Genomic DNA, 25,683 nt, shown 5'->3' with positions numbered 1-25,683 from the left:
AGGCTCCAGGCTCTGAGCCATCAGCCCAGAGCCCGACGCGGGGCTCGAACTCACAGACCGTGAGATCGTGACCTGGCTGAAGTCGGACGCTTAACCGACTGCGCCACCCAGGCGCCCCTGGCAGCAACTTTTAAGGTTATACAAATAGGCCTCTGTCAGGGAAAGATGGAAGTGGCATTTTTTGCCCACTGCCTCTGTGCTGAGTCCCGGGGGAATAGCCACAGTGAATTCTTGTGAGTTCCTTAAGAACTATTTCTTTGCTTGCTATAATCTTATTGATCCTTCTGGATGTGTGCCTCATTGGTTTTCAGAGCTAGTTATCTTGGGGCCTGTCCCACAGTTGGAACTCTTAAAATTTGGAGCATCATATTTGGAGTCCAAACATTTTGCTTCTCATGGAGAAGCTGGGAGTTGGGAGTTCCTTCCTGATTGCATGGCTCTATGCTAGTAGTGAAGTTCATGATAAAAGTGTGTCTCCGCCTTCCCTCCCCATTTCAGTGTAGGTGATGTGGGTATTTTCTTGTTTTCCTGAATATAGGATTCACTCAATGAGTCTCTGGATTTCCTTCAGAGGGACTTGCCCCATGTGTAACTGTTGATTCAGTTATGTGCTTGGGAGGAGGTTAATTCACAAGGCTTCTATGTTACCATCTTGGGTCAAAAATCTAAGAAGTTCTTGTCTCCTTTTTTTAAGACTTTATTTTCTTAGGCAGTTTCAATTTTACAATAAAACTGAGAAACAGATACAGAGTACCATATGCCTCTTGCTCCCATACATGTATAGCCTCCACCATTATCAACATCACTCACCAGAATGGTTCCTGTTTTACCAAAGGTAAATCTATATTGACACATCATAACCACCCAAAGTCCACAAATCACCAAAAGCAATAAAGAGTGAACTTTAGGGTTCATTCTTAGTAGTGTATATTGGGTTTGGACAAACGTAATAACATATATCCATTATTATCATACAGAATATTTTCACTGCCCTAAAATCTTCTGTGCTCTGCATGTTTATCCCCCCCACCACAACTGATATTTTTACTGTCTCCATAGTTTTGCCTTTTCTAGAATGCCATATTGTTGGAATCGTATGTAGCCTTTTTAGATTGGAATCTCATTTAGAAATGTGCATTTAAGTTTCTGTCATGTCTTTTCATGTCCTGATAGCTCCTTTCATTTTCGCTCTGAATAATATTCAATTGTATGGATATACCACAAGTTTATCCATTCCCCTACTGAAGCCATGTAGGATATCTTGGTTGCTTCCCAAACTTCCACTTTATGGGAGGAGATATTTCCAAGGATTATTTTAATTACAAAATAGGTTATGTATGTTCACTCTGTTTCTTTTAATTTTACAAAATTTTTGTTGTGGCTAGACCCCTACTATAAATTCTGAAAGTTTAAAGAGTTCCTCTACTACAAATATTATTCCATTGAGGATCTATTCTCTTTTTCTTTTGAAAAGTCAACTTAAATCAGAAGAAATATTTCTTTTCAAAAATAATTCTTATTCAATATATCTCCCTGAGATTCTATGCTTTTGACACTGAGAACCCAAAAGACTGTGTGTGTGTGTGTGTGTGTGTGTGTGTGTGTGTGTATACACAGATACGTATCTTTTGAAAACTTTACTTTGAGCTCTCAGGAAATTATTAATTTCAAAATGTAAATGAATACAGAACAATTCAAATTTGACATAATTGTTCAGAAAATAAACTACTCGCCATATTATGGAATCTCTATTTCAAGGGACAGAGCAGGTCCTTATCCTCCAGAAGCTTAATATCTACCAGGGAAGGGAGAGAAGTATGATGAGCATAAGGCAGACTGAGGGAAAAGTATAAGCTAGCACCCCCCTCCCCACCAGGTGGGATATATATGATATTCCTTGGACACTCCAGGCTCCCCCAAAACAGAAAGGGACCAAAAAAAATGGTTAAGTTGATAAGAGTCTCCACCAGTTTTCAAGAAAAAGCCAATCCCATCAATAGCCTAAGTCCAGGAACTCCCTACTGTCTTAATGTTAATGCCTTGCAAAAGAGAAAAACAACTTTAGCTTGACAATAGCTAGGCCACTGGTAATCTATGAGTCTTTAGCATTTGAAAATCTCTTTGGAAACTTCCCTTTTGACTTTACCTCTTCCAAGTCCATGGTATATAACCAGTCATTCTTCACAACCCCAGTGCCCATGGGTCCTATCCCCATGCTTTAATAAAATCACCTTTTTTTGTGCACCAAAGATGTCTTCAAGAATTCTTTCTTGCTCATCAGCTCCAAACCCCACCATCACACCAAAACTTCATCAAGTAGACAACCTAGGTAATTTCAAACAGTGAGAATGAACAGAAAGCATAAGAGCAAGATAATATGATAGGGAGTGTCTAGGGATTAGGGTTCAGAAGCCAATTTAGACGGGGTGGGAGGAGGTCTAAGGAATTCATCAGAGACCTTAATAACAACAATCAGAAACAGGCAGGAGCATTCCAAAGAGGGAAGGGCAAATGCAACATCCCAAGGCCAGAAATATCTTAGAAATTTCAAGGACTTAGAAAAATAAAAACAAAAACCAGTGGGTTTAGAATGCACTATTCCAGTAGAAAGAAATGTTTTTGTATATGGGCCAAAGAAAGAATGGACCAGGGGGTTTTCCTGATAGTCCGTGAGATTTCCATAGCATGTAATTCAGATCCTAAAAGACTTTACTGGCAGAGATGAGGATTAGAGTTGTGCTTCTCAAACTGTATTGCCCACAAATCACTTGGGAGATCTTATTAAAATGTGAATGTGAATGAAATGTGTGTGGGAGCAGCCCCTAAGAGTCTGCATTTGTAACAAGTTCACAGGTGATGCTGATATTGCTGGTGTAAGGACCACATTTACATTAGAAAACTATTAGGTATTAGATTTACAAATCTTGCTCATCATCAAAATCACCTGTTTATCTTCTAGTAAATATATTTTGTTGTGGGCCGACCTACTTGGAATTTCTGGAAATAGGACCCAAGAATGTTAAAACAAAAACAAAACACCTTAGGTGGCACAGCTACCAAGTTTGAAGAGTACTGACAAAACACTACAGGCCAGGGAAATAAAATATGGGAAGTAGGAAGGTGTAATCTGTAAATATAAGTTAGCTACTCTTTCTTGTTTAGAAAGATATTTTACTTTTATGAACTTCAGAAAATATTGTGTAGTTGGAATCAATCAAAGATTACTGTAAAGTGAGATAACATAATGATCTCTGGATTAAAAGATCAAGAGAGAAAGAGTTCAAGTTGCTGGGAGAAAGAAAGAATAAAGTAGGACTGAAACTAGGGACTTTTGATCCCTATAAGATTTCAGCTTCTAATGGGTTTTGTGGCCTGGTGTGAACCACAGGAACTCTCTAACTCACACTTCTCATAAATAAGATCTCTGAAGTTTTTTTTAGTCCTTACACTCTAGGCCTCTTTGGTAAAGGAGTAATTCTTCCCACCTGATCAGAATCACAATGCCATCTCCCCTAATGCTCTTTCCCCACTTGTACTAGGACAGGGCAGGAATCCTTTTGTAATCAAACCAATCTGGGTTTACTCCTTGGTGAGTTACTGTCAGGGAGTAGGAATTCCTGTCCCCTCAAAGATCCTTAAGAATCAAGTTGACATGAGACAGATTAACAGGAGAAAATGAGGTATATATGTCATCCTGAACTAAGGAGAAGAGGGTGGGGGTCTGGGACTTCAGAGGAAAGGAATGCAATTCACAGGATGATAAGAAGAGCAAATGTTTGGTAATTAGATGTTTGCCCTGCCATATACATGGGTCATTCAGATAAAATTTATCTCTGTTAATAACCCTGATTCTGGGGAAGACCACCAGTTTAGCTGTTTCTGTATGGTTAAGGGAGGGACAAAAGTTTCTTTTGAGCCCATAGAGATTCAACTGCTTTCAGCTCAAAATACTTCATATGCCAAAGTGGCACATTCACAGTAGGGGGAGGGGGGAGATGGGAAGAGGAAGGGAGAGCTGTCCTGAACCCAGTCATTACAGATAGAGACTGCACCAGGTGGAGGTGTCAAACAAAGGAAACTTTATTTGCAGCAAATAGGGCGATCACAGGGAATAACTTCCAAAGCCATGACTCCCCATGTGGGAATGAGTGGATTTCTTTTATTTAGGTAGGATGAATATTCAGAAAGGGGAGTTTTGTCATCATATGTAGAGGTGGGCATAAGGTTGCACAGGCATACTTAGAAAACATACCTAAGCATGCATCCTATGTTAACGAAGCTTGTGTCTCTCATTGGGTGGAGATTCTAACATTATAAAGAGGTAGAACTGCTAGACACTCCAGGGTCCATCTGCATAGTTGTGAGTTGCTAGTCAAGCTCAAACTGGTTTAGGCCAGCAGGGCCTCTTCCTGTTTGCCTCTAAAAGATAAGGTTAATATTCCTGTGAAGAAAAAGGGAGATCAGGGGGGTTCTTGCTGGTGATTGTTTTAGTCTCATTAACCCTCTGGGGCACATTTTCACTATCATGGGAAAAGGTATCTATGTCCCCTTATTGTGGAAACCCCCAAACTTCACCAGTGACCTTCTTATTCCCCACCCAAGGTTCTGGAAGAAATACCAGTAAGGTGTTCTCTTCACCACCATAGAAGGTGAGGTGAAGGGGATAGCTCCCTTTATAAACACGCCTCTCCAGAAAAGGTACTTCTCAGCTTCCTGGTGTTCCTCCTACATTAATAAGATGGGGGTAGGAAATGTGAAGTGAGTACCAGCTCTGCAAAAGGGTAGGTCTCAATAAACCCTTTGAAGAAATGGTTAGCTTGATAACTGAGCATTCTCTATACTTAAAACATATTTTTCTTCTATGGACTTGAGTCTTCAGGCTAAGGGGAAATTTCCTATATTTTGGTACGGTCTCTTAAAAGTTTAGAATATATTCAAACTATGAGTGAAAAGATCAAGAAAAAAAACTTTTCTAGAAGCATTTTTTTTCTGAAGAAAACTATAATTAAATACTTTAAAATTGTGTAACTTATACTTTGACTTAATAAAAAATTACAAAAAAATACTGGGGTAGCAGATGTTAAAAATAAGCCATTTTCCTTCAATTCATGAATCACTGAATAACAGGCCCATTAAAACATTCTTCGTAATGTCTTTTCAACAGTTATTGCTAAATCATTCTAGATAGCTGAGCAATTATTACAGTTATATGAAATTTAGTATGAAGTATGAGAAGCAAACTATGCATGAGAGCATCTAAGCTGTATTACCCCATCCTATTAAATCCCCTAATTGACCTACAATATTATATTAGTTTCAGGTATGTAACACAGCGATTCATATTTTTATACATTATGAAATGATCACCACCACAGGCCCAGTTACTATTTGCCACTATACAAAGTTGCCACAATATTATTGACTATATTCCCTATGCTATATATTACATCCATGAGACTTAATTTATTTTGTAACTGGAAGTTTGTACCTATAATCCTCTTCACCTATTTTGCCCATTCCCTGAAACCCCTCCCCTCTGGCAACTATAAATTTATTCTCTGTATCTACGAACTGCTTCTATTCTGTTTGTTTTATTTTTTAGATTCCAAGTATAAATCAAAGCATACGGTATTTGTCTTTATCTTATTTCACTTAGTATAATACCCTTTAGGTTCATTCGCGTTATCACAAATGGCAAGATTTGATTCTTTTTTTTTTTTTTTTTAATTTTTTTTTCAACGTTTATTTATTTTTGGGACAGAGAGAGACAGAGCATGAACGGGGGAGGGGCAGAGAGAGAGGGAGACACAGAATCGGAAACAGGCTCCAGGCTCTGAGCCATCAGCCCAGAGCCTGATGCGGGGCTCGAACTCACGGACCGCGAGATCGTGACCTGGCTGAAGTCGGACGCTTAACCGACTGCGCCACCCAGGCGCCCCTGATTCTTTTTTATGGCTGAGTAATATATCACACACACACACACACACACACACACACACACACACACACGTCTCACATCTTTATCCATTCACCTATTGATGGACAAAGATTGCTTTCATGTCATGGCTATTGAAAAAACATGCTGCAAAGAACATGGGGTGCATATATCTTTTTGAATTATTATTTTCATTTTTGTTGAATAAACACCCAAAAGTAGAATTTCTGGATCATATGGTATTTCTATTTTAAAATTTTGAGGATCCTCCATACCATTTTCCAAGTGACTGCACCAATTTACATTCCCACCAACAGTGCACAAGTGTTCCATTTTCTGCACATCCTCATCAGCACTTGTTATATCTTGTTCTTTTGATAATAGCCATTTTGATTGGTATGAGGTAATATCTCATTATAGTTTTGATTTGCATTTCTCTGATAATTATTGATGTTGAGCATCTTTTCATGTGCCTATTGGCCATCCATATGTCTACTTTGGAAAATGCCTATTCAGGTCTTCTGCCCGTGTTTTAATTGTGTTCATTTTTTGTTGTTATTGAAGTGTATGAGTTCTTTATATATTTTGGATATCGACCCTTATTGGATATATCATTTGCAAATATCTCTTCCCATTCCATAGGTTGCTTTTTGAGTTTGTTGATTTTTTTTCCTCTGCTTTTTATTTTTGGCATAGTCCCATTTGTTTATTTTTGCTATTGTTGCACTTGCCTGAGAAGACATGTCCAAAAAAAATGTTGCTGTGAACAGTGTTCTATAGCTTACCCTCTATGTTTTCTTCTAGGAGCTTTATGTCTCATATTTAGGTCTTTAATCCATTTTGAGTTTATTTTTGTGTATAGTATAAGAAAGTGGTCCAGTTTCATGCTTTTCTAGGTAGCTGTCCAGTTTTCCCAGCCTCATTTGCAGAGACTATCTTTTCCCCATTTTATATTCTTGCCTCCTCTGTCATAGATTAATTGACCATATAAGTGGGGGGTTATTTCTGGTCTCTCTATTCTGTTTCATTGGTTTATGTGTCTGTTTTTGTGCCAATACCATGATTAGTACAGCTAATTTGATCAGTGCAGCTTTTATAGTATACCTTGAAATCTGTGATGGTAATACTTCCAGCTTTGTTTTTTTCATCAAGATTGCTTTGTCTATTTGGGATCTTTTGTGGTTCCATGTAAACTTTAGGATTATATGTTCTAATTCTGTAAAACATGTTGGTACTTTGACAGGGATTACGTTAAATCTGTAGATTACGTTGGGTATTGTAAACATTTAAATATATTTTTTTCCAAACTGTGAGTATAGAATATCTTTCCATTCACTCGTGTTGTCTTCAATTTCTTTCATCAGTATCTTATGGATTTCAGAGTACAGGTCTTTCACCTCTTTGGTTCAATGTATTCATAAGTATTCTATTCTTTATGATTCAATTGTAAATTGGATTGTTTTCTTAATTTCTTTCTCATAGTTGATTATTGGTGTATAAAAACAGATTCCTATGTATTAATTTTATATCCTGAAATTTTATTGAATTCATTTATTCTGACAGTTTTTTTGGTAGGATCTTTAGGGTTTTCTATATATAGTATCATGTCATCTGCAAATAGTGACAGCTTTACTACCTTTTTTTTCCAAATTGGATGACTTTTGTGTTTTTTTGTTGTTTGGGGATTTTTTTGTTTCATTTTGTTTTGGTTTGCTTTTGGCTTTGGTTTTGGGTTTTGTTTGTTTGTTGTGTTTGTTTTTGTTTTTGCCTAATTGCTCTGGTTAGGACTTCCAATACTATGTTGAATAAAAGTGGCAAGAGTGGGCATCCTTTTCTTATTCCTTATCTTAGAGGAAACACTTTCAGATTTTCACCATTGCATATGATACTAGCTGTGGGTTTGTCCTATACAACCTTCATTATGTTGAGATATATTCTCTCTAAATGCTCTTTGTTGAGAGTTTTTATCATAAGTGGATGCTGAATTTTGTCAAATGTTTTTTCTGCATCTACTGAAATGATCATATGACTTTTATTTCTCATTGTGGTATGTGGTACATTGTGTTGATTGATTTGTGGTGTTAAACCATTCTTGCATCCTTAAAGTGAATCCCACTTGGTCATGGTATATGATGTTCTTTAATGTTTTGTTGAGGATTTGTATTTATGTTTATCGGGGATATCGGCCTGTAATTTTCTTTCTTTTTTCTTTTTGGAGTGTCTTTGTCTGGTTTTAATCATAGGGTAATGTTGGCCTTGTAAAATGAATTTGGTAGCATTCCTTCCTCTTCAATTTTTGGAATAATTTGAGGAGTTTAGGTATTAACTAATCTTTAAATATTTGGTAGAAATCACTTGTGAAGCCACCTGGACCTGGACTTTTGTCTGGGGGAAGTTTTGATTAATGTCTCAATTCCATTACTAGTAGTCAGTCTGTTCAGATTTTCTATTTCTTCATGATTCAGTCTTTGAAGACTGTATGTTTCTAGGGATTTATCCATTTTTTCTAGATTGTCTAATTTGTTATCATATAATTATTTATAATACTTTTATGATTTTTATTTCTGTGGTATTGGTTGTAATTTCTCCTTTTTTGTTTCTGATTTTATTTACTTGACTCCATTCTCATTTTTTTGTGATGAGTCTAGCTAAAGGTTTGTCAATTTTAGAACCAGCCCTTGGTTTCACTGATCTTTTCTATTTTATTTTGTAGTCTCTATTTATTTCTGTTCTGATCTTTATTATTTTCTTCCTTCTACTCACCTTGGGTTTTCTTTGTTCTTTTTTTAGACCCTTTTGGCATAAGGTTAGATTGAGATTTTTCTTGTTTCTTGAGGTAGGCCTATATCACTATATAAATTTACCTCTTACAACTGCTTTAACTGCCTCCTACAGATTTGGACCACTGTTTCATTTTCATTCATTTCTACATATTTTTTTAAATTTCCTCTTCGATTTCTTCATTGACTCATTGGTTGTTCAGTAGCATGTTGTTCATCCTCCATATGTTTGTGTTTTTGCCAGTCTTTTTTCTTATGATTGATTTCTAGTTTCATAACGTTATAGTTAGAAAAGATGCATGATAGGGATTCCTGGATGGCTCAGCCAGTTAAGCAACCAACTTTGGCCCAGGTCATGATCTCATGGTTTATGAGTTCGAGCCCCACGCCAGGCTCTGTGCTAACAGCTCAGATCCTGGAGCCTGCTTCAGATTCTGTGTCTCCCTGTCTCTCTGCCCCTCCCCCTGCTCACACTCTGACACTCTTTCTTTCAAAAATAAATAAACTTAAAAAAAAATTTTTTTAAGGTAAACATTTTTTTAAAAATTAAAAAAAAAAGGGGCGCCTGGGTGGCTCAGTCGGTTGAGCGTCCGACTTCGGCTCAGGTCACGATCTCACGGTCCGTGAGTTCGAGCCCCGCGTCGGGCTCTGGGCTGATGATGGCCCAGAGCCTGGAGCCTGCTTCCGATTCTGTGTCTCCCTCTCTCTCTGACCCTCCCCTGTTCATGCTCTGTCTCTCTCTGTCTCAAAAATAAATAGACGTTAAAAAAAAAAAAAAATTAAAAAAAAAAAGATGAATGATATTATTTCAGTTTTCTTAAATTTATTGAGAATTGTTTTCTGGCCTAACATATGATCTACGCTGGAGAATGTTTCATGTGCACTTGAAAAGAATGTATATTCTGCTGATTTTGAATGGAATGTTCTGCATATATGTTAAGTCTATCTAGTCTAATGGAGTGTTCAAAGACACTGTTTTCTTTAATTTTTTTAATGTTTTTATTTATTTTTGAGACAGAGAGAGACAGAGCATGAGCAGGGGAGGGACAGAGTGAGAGGGAGACACAGAATCTGAAACAGGCTCCAGGCTCTGAGCTGTCAGCACAGAGCCCGGCGTGGGGCTTGAACTCATGGAGTGTGAGATTATGACCTGAGCTGAAGTTGGATATTCAACTGACTGAGCTACCCAGGCTCCCCAAAGACACTGTTTTCTTGCTGATTTTCTACCTAGATGATTTATCTGTTGATGTAAGTGGGGTGTTAAAGTCCCCTACTATTATTTTATAACTGTCAATTTCTCCCTTTATGTCTGTTAATATTTACTTTATGTATTTAGATGCTTTCATGTTGGGTGCATAGATATTTACAATTGTTATACCTTCTTGTTGAATTGATTCCTTCTTTTTCTCATATTACAGCCTGCTTTAAAGTCTATTTTTTTCTGATATGAGTATTGCTACCCAGCTTCTTTTTTTTCCTTCCATTTTTATGGAATATCTTTTTCCCTCATTTATTTTCAGTCTGTGAGTCTGAAGTGAGTCTCTTGTAGGCAGCGTATAGATGGGTCTTGTTTATTTATTCATTCACCAACCTATATTTTTTGATTAGAGTATTTAGATCATTTATTGATTACTGATAGATACACAGTTATTGCCAGTTTTAAAATTTGTTTTCTGGTTGTTTCTGTAGTTCTTCTCTGTTCTTTTCTTCTTGCCCTCTTTTTTTGTAATTGATGACTTTCTGTAATGTTATGTTTTTCTTTCTTTCTCTTTTTGTATATTTGTTAAAAGTTTTGGGTTTGTGGTTACCATGAGGTGCATATATAACATCCTAAGTGTATAATGGTCTATATTGTCTATATTATGATCACTTATGTTTGAGCACATTCTTAAAAATCTTTTTTATTCCCTCCATCATGTTTTATATATATGTTGTCATATTTTACATCTTTTTATTCATAATTTTCTTCTAATTATGTTCTTTTCGACTTAAGGAAGTCCTTTTAACATTTCTTATAAGACTGTTTAGTAATGATGACCTCCTTTAACTTTTGTTTGCCTGGGAAACTATCTCTCCTTCCATTTTGAATGACAGTCTTGCTGAATAGAGTATTCTCAGTTCTGGGCCTTTTTCTTTTAGCACTTTGAATGGATTATGGTATTCGCTTTTGGACTGTAAAGTTTCTGATGAAAAATCAGGTGATAGCCTTATGGGGTTTCCTATATATAAAATTTTGCTTCTCTCTTGCTTCTTTTAAACTCTGTCTTAAATCTTTGACATTTTAATTATGTGTCACAGTGTGGACCTCCTTGGTTCACCTTGTTTGGAGCTCTATCTGCTTCCTGAACCTGGATTTCTGTTTTCTTCCCCATGTTAGAGAAGTTTTCAATTATTATTTTTTCAAATAAGTTTTCTGTTTCTTTCTCTCTTGATCATTTCAGTTGTGTTCTTCAACTCTAATTGCTTCTTTTTTATATTTTCTATCTCTCTGTTGAAGTTCTCACTGAATTCTTCTATTCTTCTCTCCAGCCCAGTAAGCATCATTATGATCATTATTTTAAACTATCTATCAGGCGTATTTCTTATCTCCATTTCATTTAGTTACTTTTATAACATTTTATCTTTTTCTTTTATTTGCAGCATATTCCTCTGTCTCATTTTTCTTGACTTTCTGTGTTTATTTCTATGAATTAGGTAAAAGAGCTACTTCTCCTAAGTTTGAAGAAATGGTTTTCTATATGGTCACCCCTGTGTGTAGAGTGTGTGCCTGGGGACTTTGGCTGGCTGGCTGGTGCTGTGGCTGATGTGGACAGGAGGTCCCAGAGCACTCCATGCTGGGGTTGCTGTGGCAGGATGGCTGGAGCTGAAGTAGACATGTCCCAGGTGATGCTGGGGCTCTTTGCATAGAAAATGCCCTATTAGGACAGCTAAAGCTAAATTTGGGGGCAAAATTTTGGTGTAAGCCAGAGGGTCTTAGGGTGTTCCACACAGGGAGTAGACTGGCAGAGTGGCAGGAGCCAAGCTGGGGTGCAGGCCAGGAGGTGACAGAGTGCTCTGTGCAGGGGTTGCTCCGGTATGGTAGCTGGAGCCTAGGTGGGGCTCTGGTAAGACAGCTCTAGCTGAAGTGGGTGCAAGGCAGGGTATCCCGGGGTACTCTGTGCAGGGGGTGCCTTGACACAGCAGCTGGAGCCAAGGTGGAGTGTGGACCAGGCTGTCCCAAAATGCTCTATGCAGGGCATGCTCTGGTGGGACAGTTCGAACAGAGCACAGGCTGTGGTTCATGGGGTGATCCATCCAAGAAGCACCCTGGCAAGGTAGCTGGATCCCAAACAGACATGAACTAGAAGGGCTCAAAGGACTCTGCACTGGGGGTGCCCTAGGAGCCAAATTGGGGTGGGCCTGGAGTGTTCCAGGGTGATTGGCACCCGTGTCACCTTGGCAAGATGGCTGGAGCTGTATTGTCCCAGTGAATGCCATGCTGAAGTCACCTTGTGGGGCTCACTGAGGCAGCAAGCCAGCTCGAACATCTGGACCCTGTTCCTGTCCATACTATCAAGGTAGACAGGGAACATAAACTATGGTATTTGCCAGCCCCTCTGACCTGGAAAGAGTTCCAGCAACTCCCTTACCATTTGAGAGGGTTCTAGGGGCTAGTTCCTTTATATTCTAGGTGTTTAAACCATGGCTTTTTTTTTCCTGTAGCCAGGGCATCCAGGGCCAGAGTAGACTAGGGTCCCGAGGCTCACTGAGGCACCAGGCCAGCTATGGTTCCCATCTATGCTATCAAGATGGAGGGGGTGTATAAACCATGGCTCACCAGCCCCTTGAACCTGGAGAGTTCTAGCAGCAACCCCACTGTTTGGCAGGGTTTTAGAGCTGGTTTCTTTATATTCTAGTTGCCTTTTTAGACCATTGCTTTTTTTCTGTGCTCCAAAGCAAATCAATCTGTTCATGGTCCTGTAGTACTATTTCTCCCCACTGTAGTTCACAGCAGGAGATTGGTTTTTCCCTTACTGTGTCTTTGTCTTTCTTGCCATTCTCTATCTCTGTGTGGTCTGTCTTTTGTTGCGCAGAAACTGTCCAGTCAGTCCTCAGTTGTTCTTCAAGAGGAATTATTCTATAAACAGGTATAGATTTGGTATGTCCAGTGGGGAGGTGAGTTCAGGGTCTTCCTACATCACCATCTTGGATTGGAACCCACATCTTGCATCTTTTATTTTATGGACTTCATATATGCCTTAATTATTATACAGTAAAACCTTGGATTGTGAGTAACTTGTTCTGCAAGTGTTCCACAAGACAAACATTTCTAATAAATTTTAACATGATAAACGAGTGATGTCTTGCAATACAAGTAGAATGTGACGCTGAATGTCACATGATCACAAGTAAGCCAATGGTTTTGAAATTCGCTTTGATATATGAGTCCTTTGAATTTCAAGCATGTTTCCAGAACAAATTGTGCTTGCAAACCAAGTTTTTAGCTTTTACTGCATTTTTTAAAATTAATTTTACTACTTCTATCTTTTATCCTTCATACTTTTATAAGTAGTTGATCTACCACCTTTATTTATAAATCTCTTCTGGTGACACATCTACTCTCCTATATTTTCTTATTATTAATTAGTGCCTTTTCTTTTTAGCTCAGAGAGGTCCCTTTAACATTTCTTGCAAGGCTGGTTTAGTGGTGAAGAACTTTGGCTTTTTCTTGTCTGGAGAATTCTTGATCTCTCCTTCAATTCTGAATGATAACCTTGCCTCCGTAGAGATTTCTTGGTTGGTGGTTATTCCCTCTCAACACTTTGGATATCTCATGCCACTCCCTTCTGGTCTGTAAATTTTCTGAGACATCTGCTGACACCCATGTGAAAATTCTTTTATCCATATGTTGCTTATCTCTTGCTGATTTTAAGATTCTCTTTATCCTTAAATTTTATCATTTTAACTACAATGTGTTTCAGTGTGTTTCCCTTTGGGTTCATCTTGTTTGGAATTCTCTGGGCTTCCTGGATCTGGATGTCTGTTTCCTTCCCCAGGTTAGGGAAATTTTCAGGTATTATTTCTTCAAATCATTTTTCTGGCACTTTTTTTCTCTCTCTTCCTTCTGAGATATATATAATGTGAAAGTTATTTCCCTTTGATGTTGTCCCCGAGCTCCCTTAAGGTATCCTCACTTTTTTTTAACTCACTTTTTCATTCTGCTGCTCTGTGTGGATGTTTTCTGTTGCTTTGTCTTCCAGCTTGTTGATTTGTGCTTCTATTTCATCAGTAATGCTGCTGTACCCCAATAGTGTATTTTTCAGTCCAGTTATGACTTTTGTTTGGTACTGTCTTTTATTTTCTAACTCGTTGTTGAAGTTCTTGCTGTCTGTGTTCATCTAATTCTCCTAAGTTCAGTGAGTGTCTTCATGACCATTACTTTTAATTCTGTATTACATAGGTTGCTTGTCTCTATTTTATTACAGTCTTTTTCTGGGGATTTGCCATGTTTTTATCTTGGAACATTTTCCTCTGTCTCATTTTGCCTGTTTCTGTTTGTCTATGTGTATTAAGCAAAACAGCTACCTCCCTTAGTCTTGAAGGACTGGTCTTGTATAGGAGCTGTTCCATGTGGGCCAGAAGTACAATCTCCCTTGGTAACCAGAACTAGGCTTGGTCACCAGAGCCAGGAACTATATGAGCATCCCTCATATAGGCTATTGCCCAGCAGCTGTGATAGGGCTACAGCTGCTGTGCAAAGCCCAGGGCACTCATCCATTCCACTTCTGTGCAGAATAGCCATGGTTCAGGGTGCTCACCTAACCCAGTTGTATCTTAGGTGCTGAATAGGGAGGGAAGGGCTCAGGGTACTCCCTTGGCCAGTTGTAGCTTGGTATCTGTGAGGGCTGGGCAGGACCTGATGCTCTAACTCAGTCTGTTTGTCTCTCCACTGCTGAGCAAGGGGCATGGGGCTCAGAACTCTGACTTGACCTTGCTGGGGGTTGGGTGTTATGTTTTATGAGTGGGGTCTTGATTCTCACCCAGTTCAGTTATGGCACAGGGTAGGCAGATCATTCCCTCTGGTGCTCGCAGGTAAGAGGGAGGGCACCAAAAGTTGTGCCTTTGGCTCTGTTACTAGCACGTTAAGAATGAGATTGTAAAAATAGTGTCTGTGAGGACTTCCATCCCTGGATAAAGTCCATGAAGATTTCTGCCTCTCCAGAAACTGCTTTAAAATTAGTAAGTGTGTAGGGGTGCCTGGGTGGCTCAGTCAGCTGAGCATCCGACTTCAGCTCAGGTCATGATCTCACACTCCATGAGTTTGAGCCCTGTGTCAGGCTCTGGGCTGACAGCTTGGAGGCTGGAGCCTGCTTCAGATTCTGTGTCTCCCTCTTTCTCTGCCCCTTACCTGCTCATGCTCTGACTCTCTGTCAAAAATGAATAAACATTTAAAAAATTTTTTTAAATAAAATAAAATTAGTAAGTGTGTCTCCCTTGCTTATGGCTTAGTCTTAGATCTCAGGGCAAATGAGTTTGTGTGCAAGTCCTATGAGAGTGGGATTTCTGTTCCCTATAGCTCTACGATTCTACTGATTTTTATTGCCCTGATTTTCAATGCCAGATATTTTGGGAGTTCATCTTTCCAGTGCCAGCTCCAAGTGTTGTGATGCCTAGTGTGGGAATAGTCCCTTCACTTCTCAAAAGAGAGTCCCATATTTTGGAGATCCTTCCTGATTGTGGGGTCACCACATCTTCAGTGGGATCCATAACAAGGTCATGTCTTTGCCTCTTTTATTCTTCTCAGTGCATCTCTTTGTTGTGAATATGTTGAATTGTTGTGAATACATTGTTCATCTAACTCTCTGGTTCCTCCTTTTCAAAGGAAAATTATTCTATATATAGCTGTAAGTTTGTTGTGTTCCTGAGAGGAGGGTCTTCCTACATCACCATCTTGGATCCCCTTCCCCCTAATTTTAGTGATTCTCTTTTTTTCCCCCAATATCTAGTGGTCCTGATGAAAAACACAATAATGGCTGTAAGACCTCAGTCAATTATCAAAGTGTAGCCTTCAAATACCAATTAGTTTGCAGTGATGCTAATGAAACCTTAAATGAGATAATGTTGGTTAACAAGGTGGAACCAGAAAAAGCAACCCCTTATAATTTGAATTCATCAAATATAGTGTCAAAAAACAATAACCAAGAGTACCTAGGTGGCTCAGTCAGGTAAGCGTCAGGCTCTTGATTTCGGCTCAGGTCATGATCTCACAGTTCATGAAATAGAGCCCCATGTTGGGCTCTGTGCTGGGCATGGAGCCTGCTTAAGATTCTCTCTCCCTCTCCTCTGTCCCATCCCCCACCACGTGCACATGTTCTTGCTCTCTCGCAAAACAAACAAACAATAACTAATATTTGCCTAGCCTGTGCTTTTCCTCTATACCACCTTATTTAAGTTTTCCATCAGCCATGTAAAGGAGGTATTACTGTTGTGGGTGTAGCTAGATGGCTATAACATGAGGAAATTGAAATTTGCTAGAAATGTGAATCACCATGATTTGAACCCAGATGCTCCTGACTTTTGTTCCTATGTTTGTCAAATGTTTACTAAAAATCTACATTGTGAAAATGCGATACAGAAAAAAATTTCAGTGAAGAGGGTAGAAATTAACAAAAATAGTTATTCATCACTTTTTCTTAAAGTTTATTTTCAGAGAGAGAGAGAAAGAGAGAGTGCATGCACATGAGTGGGAGAGGGACAGAAAGGAAGGGAGAAAGAGAGCTCTGCACTGTCAGTGAGGAAGGAGCTCAATGTGTGGCTCAGTCTCACAAACCATGGGACCATGACCTGAGCCAAGACCAAGAGTCAGACACTTAACTGACTGAGCCACCTAAGCTCCCCGCCACTTATTTTTAAATAAAATTCTACTTACAAAAATTGAATTTATACCCAATGAGATATAAAGTGAAAGTCACATTCATAAAATTTAAGAGGAGATACTGAGGTCACTCTTTTTTCCAACTTAAATACATGTTTATTTATAAAAGTTAATATTGATATTTTATTTATATTTTTAAGTTGTTTATTACACAAATAATTTAATGATTTCAGTGGAAATCTTTTCTCACCTTACACACTCTGAGACATCTCCCCTTCACCTTTAATTCCAAACAATCATCTGGAATTTTCCAAGTCTCTATTATCTGCATAAGAACTAACATCTGATGTTACCTGAGTAGCTAACCCAAGATGGATTCAAAGATGCAGTGGAAATCTAGATGCCCCACCAAACCTTATAACTCAGAACATCTGAAAGAAAAGGACTAATCTCCCTCCAGACACCCCCCAAAATCAGTAATAAACACTAAATGAAAAAAAATTAGTAACAAGAACTAAGTATCTATAAAAGTACATGTTAATAATGAAACATTTCTGTATCTAATTTACACAAATCTTTCAGAAGTTATCTAAATTAGAAATCAGGGTTTAAAAATAACATTTATAACAGAAAGCTGGATATTGGAGGTAAATTTAAGCTGAATAAATATACTTGAAAGAAATATTTCCTATGTAAAACAAAAATCTACATTTTCTGGACTGAACTATAGAAATATATAAAATAAAAATTATTTTCAGCCAATTACTCTATGTTGCTTAATAGCCACAATTATGCTTTTCAATACAGTATTTAGGAAAGGTTTTTAACAAAGCTGTTCAAGTGTAATAAGCCCAGAGACTCCTGGGAATGTAATTATCTGGTTTGTTTTGAATCAGACTGTCTGCGGTTAGTCGAGTGTTTTAATAAGGTCTATAAGGATTAGAATCAGTCAACATATGAATTATGAAACTTCTAGTTTCAGGCTGAAGTACAGACAAAAAAAAAAAAAAAAAACTAAATCATGTGGGAAATTGGGTATCCCTACAGGACTATCAAGTATTATTTGCAACCATAGCAAGTATAGGTTTGAAAACCAGGAAATAAAAGCTTCAATCAAGAAAGGTTTTGTCAAAGGGAAAAAAAAAAATATTTCTCAACATGTAAACTTTCCCAACAGAAGCAGGTAGGTATTTATCTACTATAGCTAACAAAGTGAAAAGAAGTGTTATTGCAATGTTTTGATAAACAACTCAAGTAATTTTAAAATATGATCCTTAAGTTTATCTAATTTAGAAAGAAAATAATTATCACAACTTTTTCCCTAAGAAAATTGCCATATATATTAAGTGAAAATGTTTTTCTATCATTTGAATTGATTTTATTACCTTTTTGGTATTTAACATTATAAATTGATTAAAATCAATATGGTTTATTTCTAGATGACTTTTTTCTAGTCAAATTCTGAAAATGTTTTTATAAAAAAAAAAAAAACAATGGACATAAGTCCATAATCCTAAAATAAGCAGAGGTTCAAAATAAAGGATAAAGAAAGTAAGCAAATCAAGGATTTTGATGGAGCAAATAAATCCAAATCTAGGGACAATAGAGCAGAGTTATTGAATTAACCCCACAATTGATTCAGAGAGAGCTTACTGATAGAATTAGTTTATTTCACTGTAAACCATAATAGAGAAATCTACCTATAAAAAGAAGGCCAAAAAGTGATTTTAAGCAGTCTGGATAAAAGAACACTGTGGTATAATTTTAACGGGCACTATATTAACAGCATGTAGTTTAGGGAAACGTCCTTAATTAGCTGTCACGATTATCAAGTACTGATAGATTTTTTTTAATGTTTATTTATTTTTGACAGAGAGAGACAGAGCATTAGCAGGGGAGAGGCAGAGAGAGGGAAACACAGAATCCGAAGCAGTCTCCAGGCTCTGAGCTGTCAGCACAGAGCCCAACGCAGGGCTCGAACTCACAGACAGCGAGATCATGACCTGAGCCAAAGTCGGACCCTCAACCGACTGAGCCACCCAGGCACCTGTGATAGGAGATTTTTTTAGTGAATTTATCAGAAGTGATTAACCTAACTTCATCCAACTACCTCTCCTATAGTTCTTACATACTAGTCGTCCCATATATATTTCCCTTCTGAGATGAGCCTGTGATGACCAGCTCATGAACATCATCTGTTTGGCAGCTATGTTTGTGACTTATGAAATCTATTTTCTATTACAATCCATTCCCTGTGAGCTTGGGTCTTCCATGACTCCTCCAGAAACTGCATTATTTCTGTTAAGACTCTATACTATCCAGTGGGAGATCAGGCCGTGGAAAAAAGGTAACCACAGCCTGGCTTATACTCTGCAGGGATCCAAATGGAAGTGTCTATCTCAAACAATAGTGCTGGGTCATAATCTCCACTATAAATGTAAATGGATTCAGAGCCCAATTCCCATTAGAACTAACCAAAGGTATTTCTACTACAATATTAATTTATATAAGTTATACAAAATGTCTGAAAACATGGCAGCCAAGATAAGGATTCTAAAAGATATTCTAGGTGTCCCTGGCTGGCTCAGTAAGTAGAGAATTTGCCCCTTGATCTCAGGGTTGTAAATTTGAGCCCCATGCTGGGTGTAGAGGTTATATAAAAAAATCATACATACTAAAACCCCGAAGTGCAAACTGCCTGAACTTAAGTATGGTTCAACTAGGTGAGCAGAAGACCTCTCGAAGTTCTAACACTCTTAATTGTGAACAACCTTTGTGTTAGTATCTTGTATCTGCTCTTACGTTTAAAGTCCAAATAATTTTTTAAGTGGAGAGGTGATATTGTATCTTGTTCTCACTTAGGAATTTTGGGTACTGCAATTTAGTTTATATTCTATCACACAATCTTAAGAACTCTTCTCATTGAATGGAAAAATAATTTCTCTATACTTAGCTTTAGCAGTAAAAACGTGAACTTTGGAAAACATGAAATATAAAGAGAAATCAAGTTCATTATATAACCAAATGGTATTCAAATATATAATATTTATTGTTCCACAGGGAGTGTAATAATGGGTGAAGTAATAACTGAATTATTATTCATTATTAAATGACAGTTTAGGGAGAAATGTTTTGTAGTTTACCCAAAATTAAAGAGTGAATCAAGTACATTTTTATATTTATTATCTTTAATGAACTATGTTTAACATTTTACAAATCTTCAGATTGTTACAGTTTTCAGCAGTAAATATAGTAATAATGGCAATAAACACAGTGAAATGTGAGATTTCGCTGTTGAAATACAAAAGATAGAAATACTTGGAAACAAGAGGGCAAAATGTCAACTTAATGTTTGAGATGGAAATTAAAATGGTCAAATTCTTTACAATGTCAATACATTTTGAGGGACATTATTTGACCCACAGATTCCTAAAATTCTATATGTATTGATATCAGAGGATTCAAACACAGAGAGTGATCTGAAAATGATTGCCAAAGCAAAGAAGTGCTTTTATTCCTCAACATTTGTGACCTTCGTGGTATACTGTGTATTATATAAAAGGGCATAAACCCTAAACTGCATAAATGTCATAAAAATTGATTTTATAAAGTCTCAAGATCATAATATGTATTCAAAAATACACACAGCTGTGCTTTCATAAACGAATCCATCAGTTAATTGAGGGATAATTTTGCTTTTAAGATATAGCCAAAGTATATACAAAGGATACACAAATGTTAACAATTTGTGATCAAAATTCTCTAGAGTTACATTTGCAAAAAACTGTGTTGGTTTTCAATTTAAAAATTTAAGAAAGATGTGAATATTGTAGGCTTATTATTACTTGGGTTAAGAAAAAGTAGATGGCTTCAGCTTTTTTAACAGGAAATTTGTGAACTACTCAAAATGAGAAGTTACACATTTTTGATCATTAGAAAAGGTAAATTGCCTATACTTCCCCACTGAGAACAGAATGTGCAGTGTATTAAAAAAAAAAAAAATAAGGTTTTATTCTGAAACCAAAGGAAAGGTATTTCTAGAAAAGCCCCTGGGGATACGTCTTCTCATTTCCTTTACATAAGAATGCGTAAGTGGCATACTTCAATGGTGTACCATTATGTCAACATGTGTATTCCATTACCAAACTAACAGATGAAATATTTTTATTTAAAGGTAGAGAAAATATAAACTTAAGATATTGAAGTGCAACATCTTACTACATAGTTTCTAACTTCATTCCGGCACAACATAATTTATCAATATAACCTGGATTCAAAGAAACACACAAAAGAGAGAAATGTTACTTGCATGCAAAATTCATTGTTCCAACATGAAACACTAGGTCTATATTTTTTAATTAAAACCTGCACATCTGTTTAATTTGGCTAACAAAGAAAATGCACATTAAAGAAAGATGTTCTCATATCCTTCCAATAAAGCAAGTCTATATCAAAGGCACTTCAGCAGAGCACTAACTCCTTAACCTTTTCCAAGTCCTTTTCATTTATGCCGCTTTTAATGCATCTTTCTGTAGACCAAGAAACCTCCTCCTCAAAAAACTAGACCTAGGTATTACCCCAAATATTTAGCTCTTCTGTGGATTGGGTAAAAAATGGGTTTGTAAGTTCTTTGGGTTAATACAGAATGGGAGGAGTGTGACCTGACAGGTTAGGTGTTATAGGAAAAACTGAAGTAATTGTAGGAAAAAACTGGCTGAAGTCTATCTTGGGGGAAAAAAGCTGTTGTCTTTCACTGGATATCCATCTATAATTTGACTACAGCTAATATGGCTAATTTTGCTTCTTTCAACTTGTTTATGTGCCTTGCGTGTCTATGTTGCTCCCATGTTGAGTAGACGCGAATGAGAAATAAAGCAATTTAGTTTTATTCTTCCCCCAAGGGACAGGGGAAGCTGCTTCAGACATTTGCCTTCATGGGGATTTTTAGAAAATTGGATGAGTTGATTTTAATTAACAAGGAGCTTTATTTTTAGGACATATGAATGATAATTCAGAGTTGAAGACACTTATAATTAAAAACAGCTGTTCAGTGTGTTCATACTGAACTCTTTGCTATGATGAAAATAATATGGATATATTACTTCCAAAACTAGAAAAAGAATTGTAAATTCTATAAGTGATTTAAGAAGAGACCATGTGGATATATACCTAAATTCTGGAGATATTTTTGAGTCTTAGGGAAATAGAATTTCTTCTCCTGTTTATCAACATTTCAGAAAAAAATTAAATATTTTAATAATATTTAGGTGTTCATAAGAAACTTAATTTTTTAACCAAGTTTAAAAGGTTTAAGTGAATGAATTAAAAAATATCTTAAAGCTGCCTACATGTATCAATGAGTCTTAAACTAAAGATATGGGTTGTTTTTTTGTTTTGTTTTGTTTTGTTTTGTTTTGTTTTATGTTCAGACTGGTAAGAAGTTTTCCTTGACAGCTAAGCTCATTTCTCTTTAGAAACAGGGGGAAATTTTTTTAAATAAAAATGAAAGTATCAGAGCATTCATTTTCCATATTTCTAAATAACAAATTAACACCTTATTATTCTGTGAGGTTATATCTAAAAACAACCAAAGAGCTGGCATTTTCCTCTCTAACCACCAAGTAGCTTCTTGCCCATCTTAAAAGTAAGATTTATTTTTGGGTTGACACAGTACACATGCTGTTCACTGCAAAAAAAAGAAAATATTGTTTGGCCTTTATGTTCTAGAATAACATCAATTCCCAATATTTGTCCTTATTTTCAGGGACAGGCAGAGGAGAACATAATAGTAACATTTCACAAGACTATGATGCCTGAAGAATACAGTTTCATTCCTAAGTGTTTCACAGGGGCAGTCATCAAAGCAGAAGCAACATTTTTTTAAAGCAACTTTAGGAGTACACATTTCACAGTTGTTCTTTACAGAGGGCTAAAGTGGCTGAGCATTTTCAGATAAATTACATCTTGAAACTATTTTACATTTTGAACTCTTGGATACTTCAAATTCATCACCCAAAAATAAATGAAAAGAATAGGCCAGAAAAAGCATTCCTTGGTATCTTTCTCTTTTGTTAGTGAATTGCCATTTTACTATTTACTCTGCTTGAGACATGTCCAGGGACCATGAGATTGCTCAGTCTCAACTTCTTAGAAAGTTCATACAGCAATTTACACGAAGCAAGAATAAACAACACGAGAGAGCAGAGACACAGCCACCCTTGATGTTAATTTATGGGAATCAGTGGACGTTCCTCTCGCTTCTTCCAGATATTAGTCTTGCTATCTTTTTTGGCTAGTGGTGGTCTGCCCCTTTTTTTAGTGGGGGACATATTGGCTTCAAAATCTTCAACAGTGCTTTTTCTTCCTGGAGACTCTTCCCCAGGGTGTTCCATGATAGCTCCACTCCCTCCATCTAGAATGTGTCTTAAAGCTGGGTCCTCGGGGGAGCAGACGGTGGTTCCACTCTCACTGCTGCTCAGGTCTAAATCTTCTAAGTAAAGGATCTTAGGCTGATGCATGCTTTTGATGAAAGTTTTCTCCCTCTCGAGTTTTCTACTTGAGTGGTGCTCATTCATGTCCACCCCAGAGTCCAAACTCGTGTCATTGCTCTGGGCTCTCTTGCCCTTTTTCAGGTCTATGAAGGAATGTCTCACTTGTGCGACTGGTTTTCCATCAAGAGATACAAACCACGCTCTGGGGTGGGGGGAAGGCTTTCCTTTGGACAACTCCAGGAGGGTCTGTTCTGAAATTCCTTGAAGCTCTGATGAAAAGGGAGTCATTACAACAGCTTCATTTAGTGTTCCAGGAACAGAAACAGATTCTAGTAAGCTGTTTGAATACCGGCTCCAGTCTGAAGTTTGGGATGGTAGGCTCTGTTGACCTTCGAGTGGAATATTCTCTTCCCTCGCATCTGGGGGCTGTGTGTGAGAATGCACTGGCATTTTGGGCAGCGTCTGTGTAAAGTTCTCTCTACTAACTGGTTCCATCAATTGGCCATAGACTAACTGTCCCTTTCTTGGCAAAGTAGCTGACTTAGCAGTATGTAACTGCTCTGGAGTGGAGAAAAGGTCAGATGTTTGAAGGATGGCGATGGGCTGGCTGTAGATGTGCATAAGCTGTTCAGGAATGTGGGAATGTCCATATACCTCTTCGTTACCTGTGAGATACCGCTTTTCCTCTTGTGCATCACCTAGAGATGAAGATGGTTTGTTGTTAATGTGTTTAGGTTGTTTGGACCCTACATTGGGCTCCAAAGACTGTGTTGGGTTTCTTGAGTAATTATTTGGATTGGCTGATAGAAATGAAACCTCTTCATTGTAGACTTTAAAATTGTCCCGAGTTTTTACCATGGAAACTCTTTCTTCTGCTTCTGCCTTTGATGGTTCCTTTTTCTGAGGGCTATATGAGGAGTTTTTGGCATTAAATAACTGTGACTTGTCCTCGGCTTTTAATGCAACTTTGACTGAACTGATGTGATTTATGTGTGTTGTTGAAGTTGTCTGGTCTCTCTTGAGGACCTCGAGTTTAGTGATATTTCTTTCTCTCTTCTGCGGAGTACCACACTTGTCCCTAAAGGAGAAGAGATAGCAGAAAGTGTTCAAAACTTATGACCTAGAAAATTCATTTTTAAAAACCATCCCATGATAATATTATATATATATATATGTAATTATATATATTATATATGCAGTGCTCTTAGACTGTATCCAGTTTTATTTTAATCAACATATTTTAAAGGTCACACTGCTGATTTTAATAAATAAACTGTCATACCCAGAACACATTGACATGATACTGTGATCAGATAGTTTTCTGTGTTTATACATATTAATATTCTTCTTACCTGCAATAACAAAGAAGCACAGCAAAAAATCCAATGACAATGACTATTGTTCCTCCTAATATGGCTGTAAGAAACACTGTGTGGTAGGCAGTTATATCCCTTGAGTCTCCATTTATACCTGAACCTAAATGGTTCAATATAAACAAGTAAAACAGAGAATATATTATTTTAGGTAGATCAGATTTTCAATCATGTCCTATCCTGGGTAAAGCAGATTAAGTGTGTGTACACAGCTATACTTGTTTGCTCCCATCCAATGGCGGCTTCCCTGTGGGTAGAACATAACTCCCTATGTGTTGGGCTTAATCAGTTCTTGTTCTGTTCAATTACATGTGAGCACCTTAAATGAAGTGGCATGAAATGGCCCTGCCCTCTTGCTAAGATTTTCTAGTATCCAGACAGAATATCCAAAAGTGCTGCTATTCCTTCAACCTAGGTTCTGGAATGAAAACAAATGCTGAACTGAACCAAGCCAGGCCCAAAAGTCATGAGGCCCTGCTGCTGGGCCAGTGAGGAAATCTGCTTCAAGAGGCAGTAAAACTGACTCCTGTTGTGTGGTAGCAAGATATGTAGTGGAATAAACTAGGGGAAAATATTTCTGTGCAGAGAGGTTTGGGGATAGAATGTTGGTAGTGAGGGTTGACTTAGTAGCTGTATTCAATTATAAACGAAAATCTAAAGATAAATTCGAAAAGGAATTTGCCAAGGTAAATAGGTGTGAAAGGTTTTCTAGAGAGAATCTAAGAATTGGGCACTCAAAGGATTCAGAGTTGCAACTTTCAGTCTGGCCTTTAGAATAAGACACCATGCAGAGGCACAAGATATCCACCGTCTTTCTTTATGAGAGTACAGATATACACTGCTGTTGTAATCACCTTAACTGCAGTAAAAGTAGATTAATGCACTAGGATGATCAGTGTAGGCTATTAAGATTCTACATGAGGGGTGCCTGGGTGGGTCAATTGGTTGAGCCCCCAACTCTTGACTTCAGCTCAGGTCATGATCCCACGGTTGTGGGATTAAACCCCACACTGGGCTCCACACTGAGCATGGAGCCCACTGAAGATTCTCGCTCTCTCCCCTGCATGTACTCTCTCTCAAAAAAAAAAAAAAAAAAAAAAAAAAGGAAAAAAAAAAGATTCTGCATGAGCGTAAATGCAATTAATGTTGAGGTAATCTGTTTTAATATCACTAAGATTTCACTTTGTTAAAAAATGCATATAGGGGCACCTAGGTGGCTCAGTTGGTTAATCGTCCAACTATGGCTCAG

General features: G+C 37.5%; 1 protein-coding gene and 1 long non-coding RNA gene across 2 annotated transcripts in view; one reads left to right on the top strand and one right to left on the bottom strand.

Annotated features, from left to right (window-relative positions):
* Nucleotides 1-25,683, top strand: part of LOC123599193 — a 62,559-nt gene that overhangs the window by 32,735 nt on the left and 4,141 nt on the right. The window lies entirely within an intron of this gene.
* FAM171B (family with sequence similarity 171 member B) overlaps nucleotides 19,737-25,683 on the bottom strand; it is a 67,874-nt gene continuing 61,927 nt past the window's right edge. The window contains exons 7-8 of the mRNA XM_045480448.1: nucleotides 24,414-24,537; nucleotides 19,737-24,139 (exon numbers count right to left, since the gene is read on the bottom strand). Coding sequence (XP_045336404.1) covers nucleotides 22,795-24,139; nucleotides 24,414-24,537 — 1,469 coding nt within the window. The 3' untranslated portion in view covers nucleotides 19,737-22,794. The remainder of the gene's footprint in view (nucleotides 24,140-24,413; nucleotides 24,538-25,683) is intronic.

Source organism: Leopardus geoffroyi, chromosome C1 (genome assembly GCF_018350155.1).
Source record: "Leopardus geoffroyi isolate Oge1 chromosome C1, O.geoffroyi_Oge1_pat1.0, whole genome shotgun sequence".
NCBI classification, from domain to species: domain Eukaryota; kingdom Metazoa; phylum Chordata; class Mammalia; order Carnivora; family Felidae; genus Leopardus; species Leopardus geoffroyi.
Note: the sequence above shows the minus strand (reverse complement) of the source record. Positions and strands in the feature narration are given on the sequence as shown.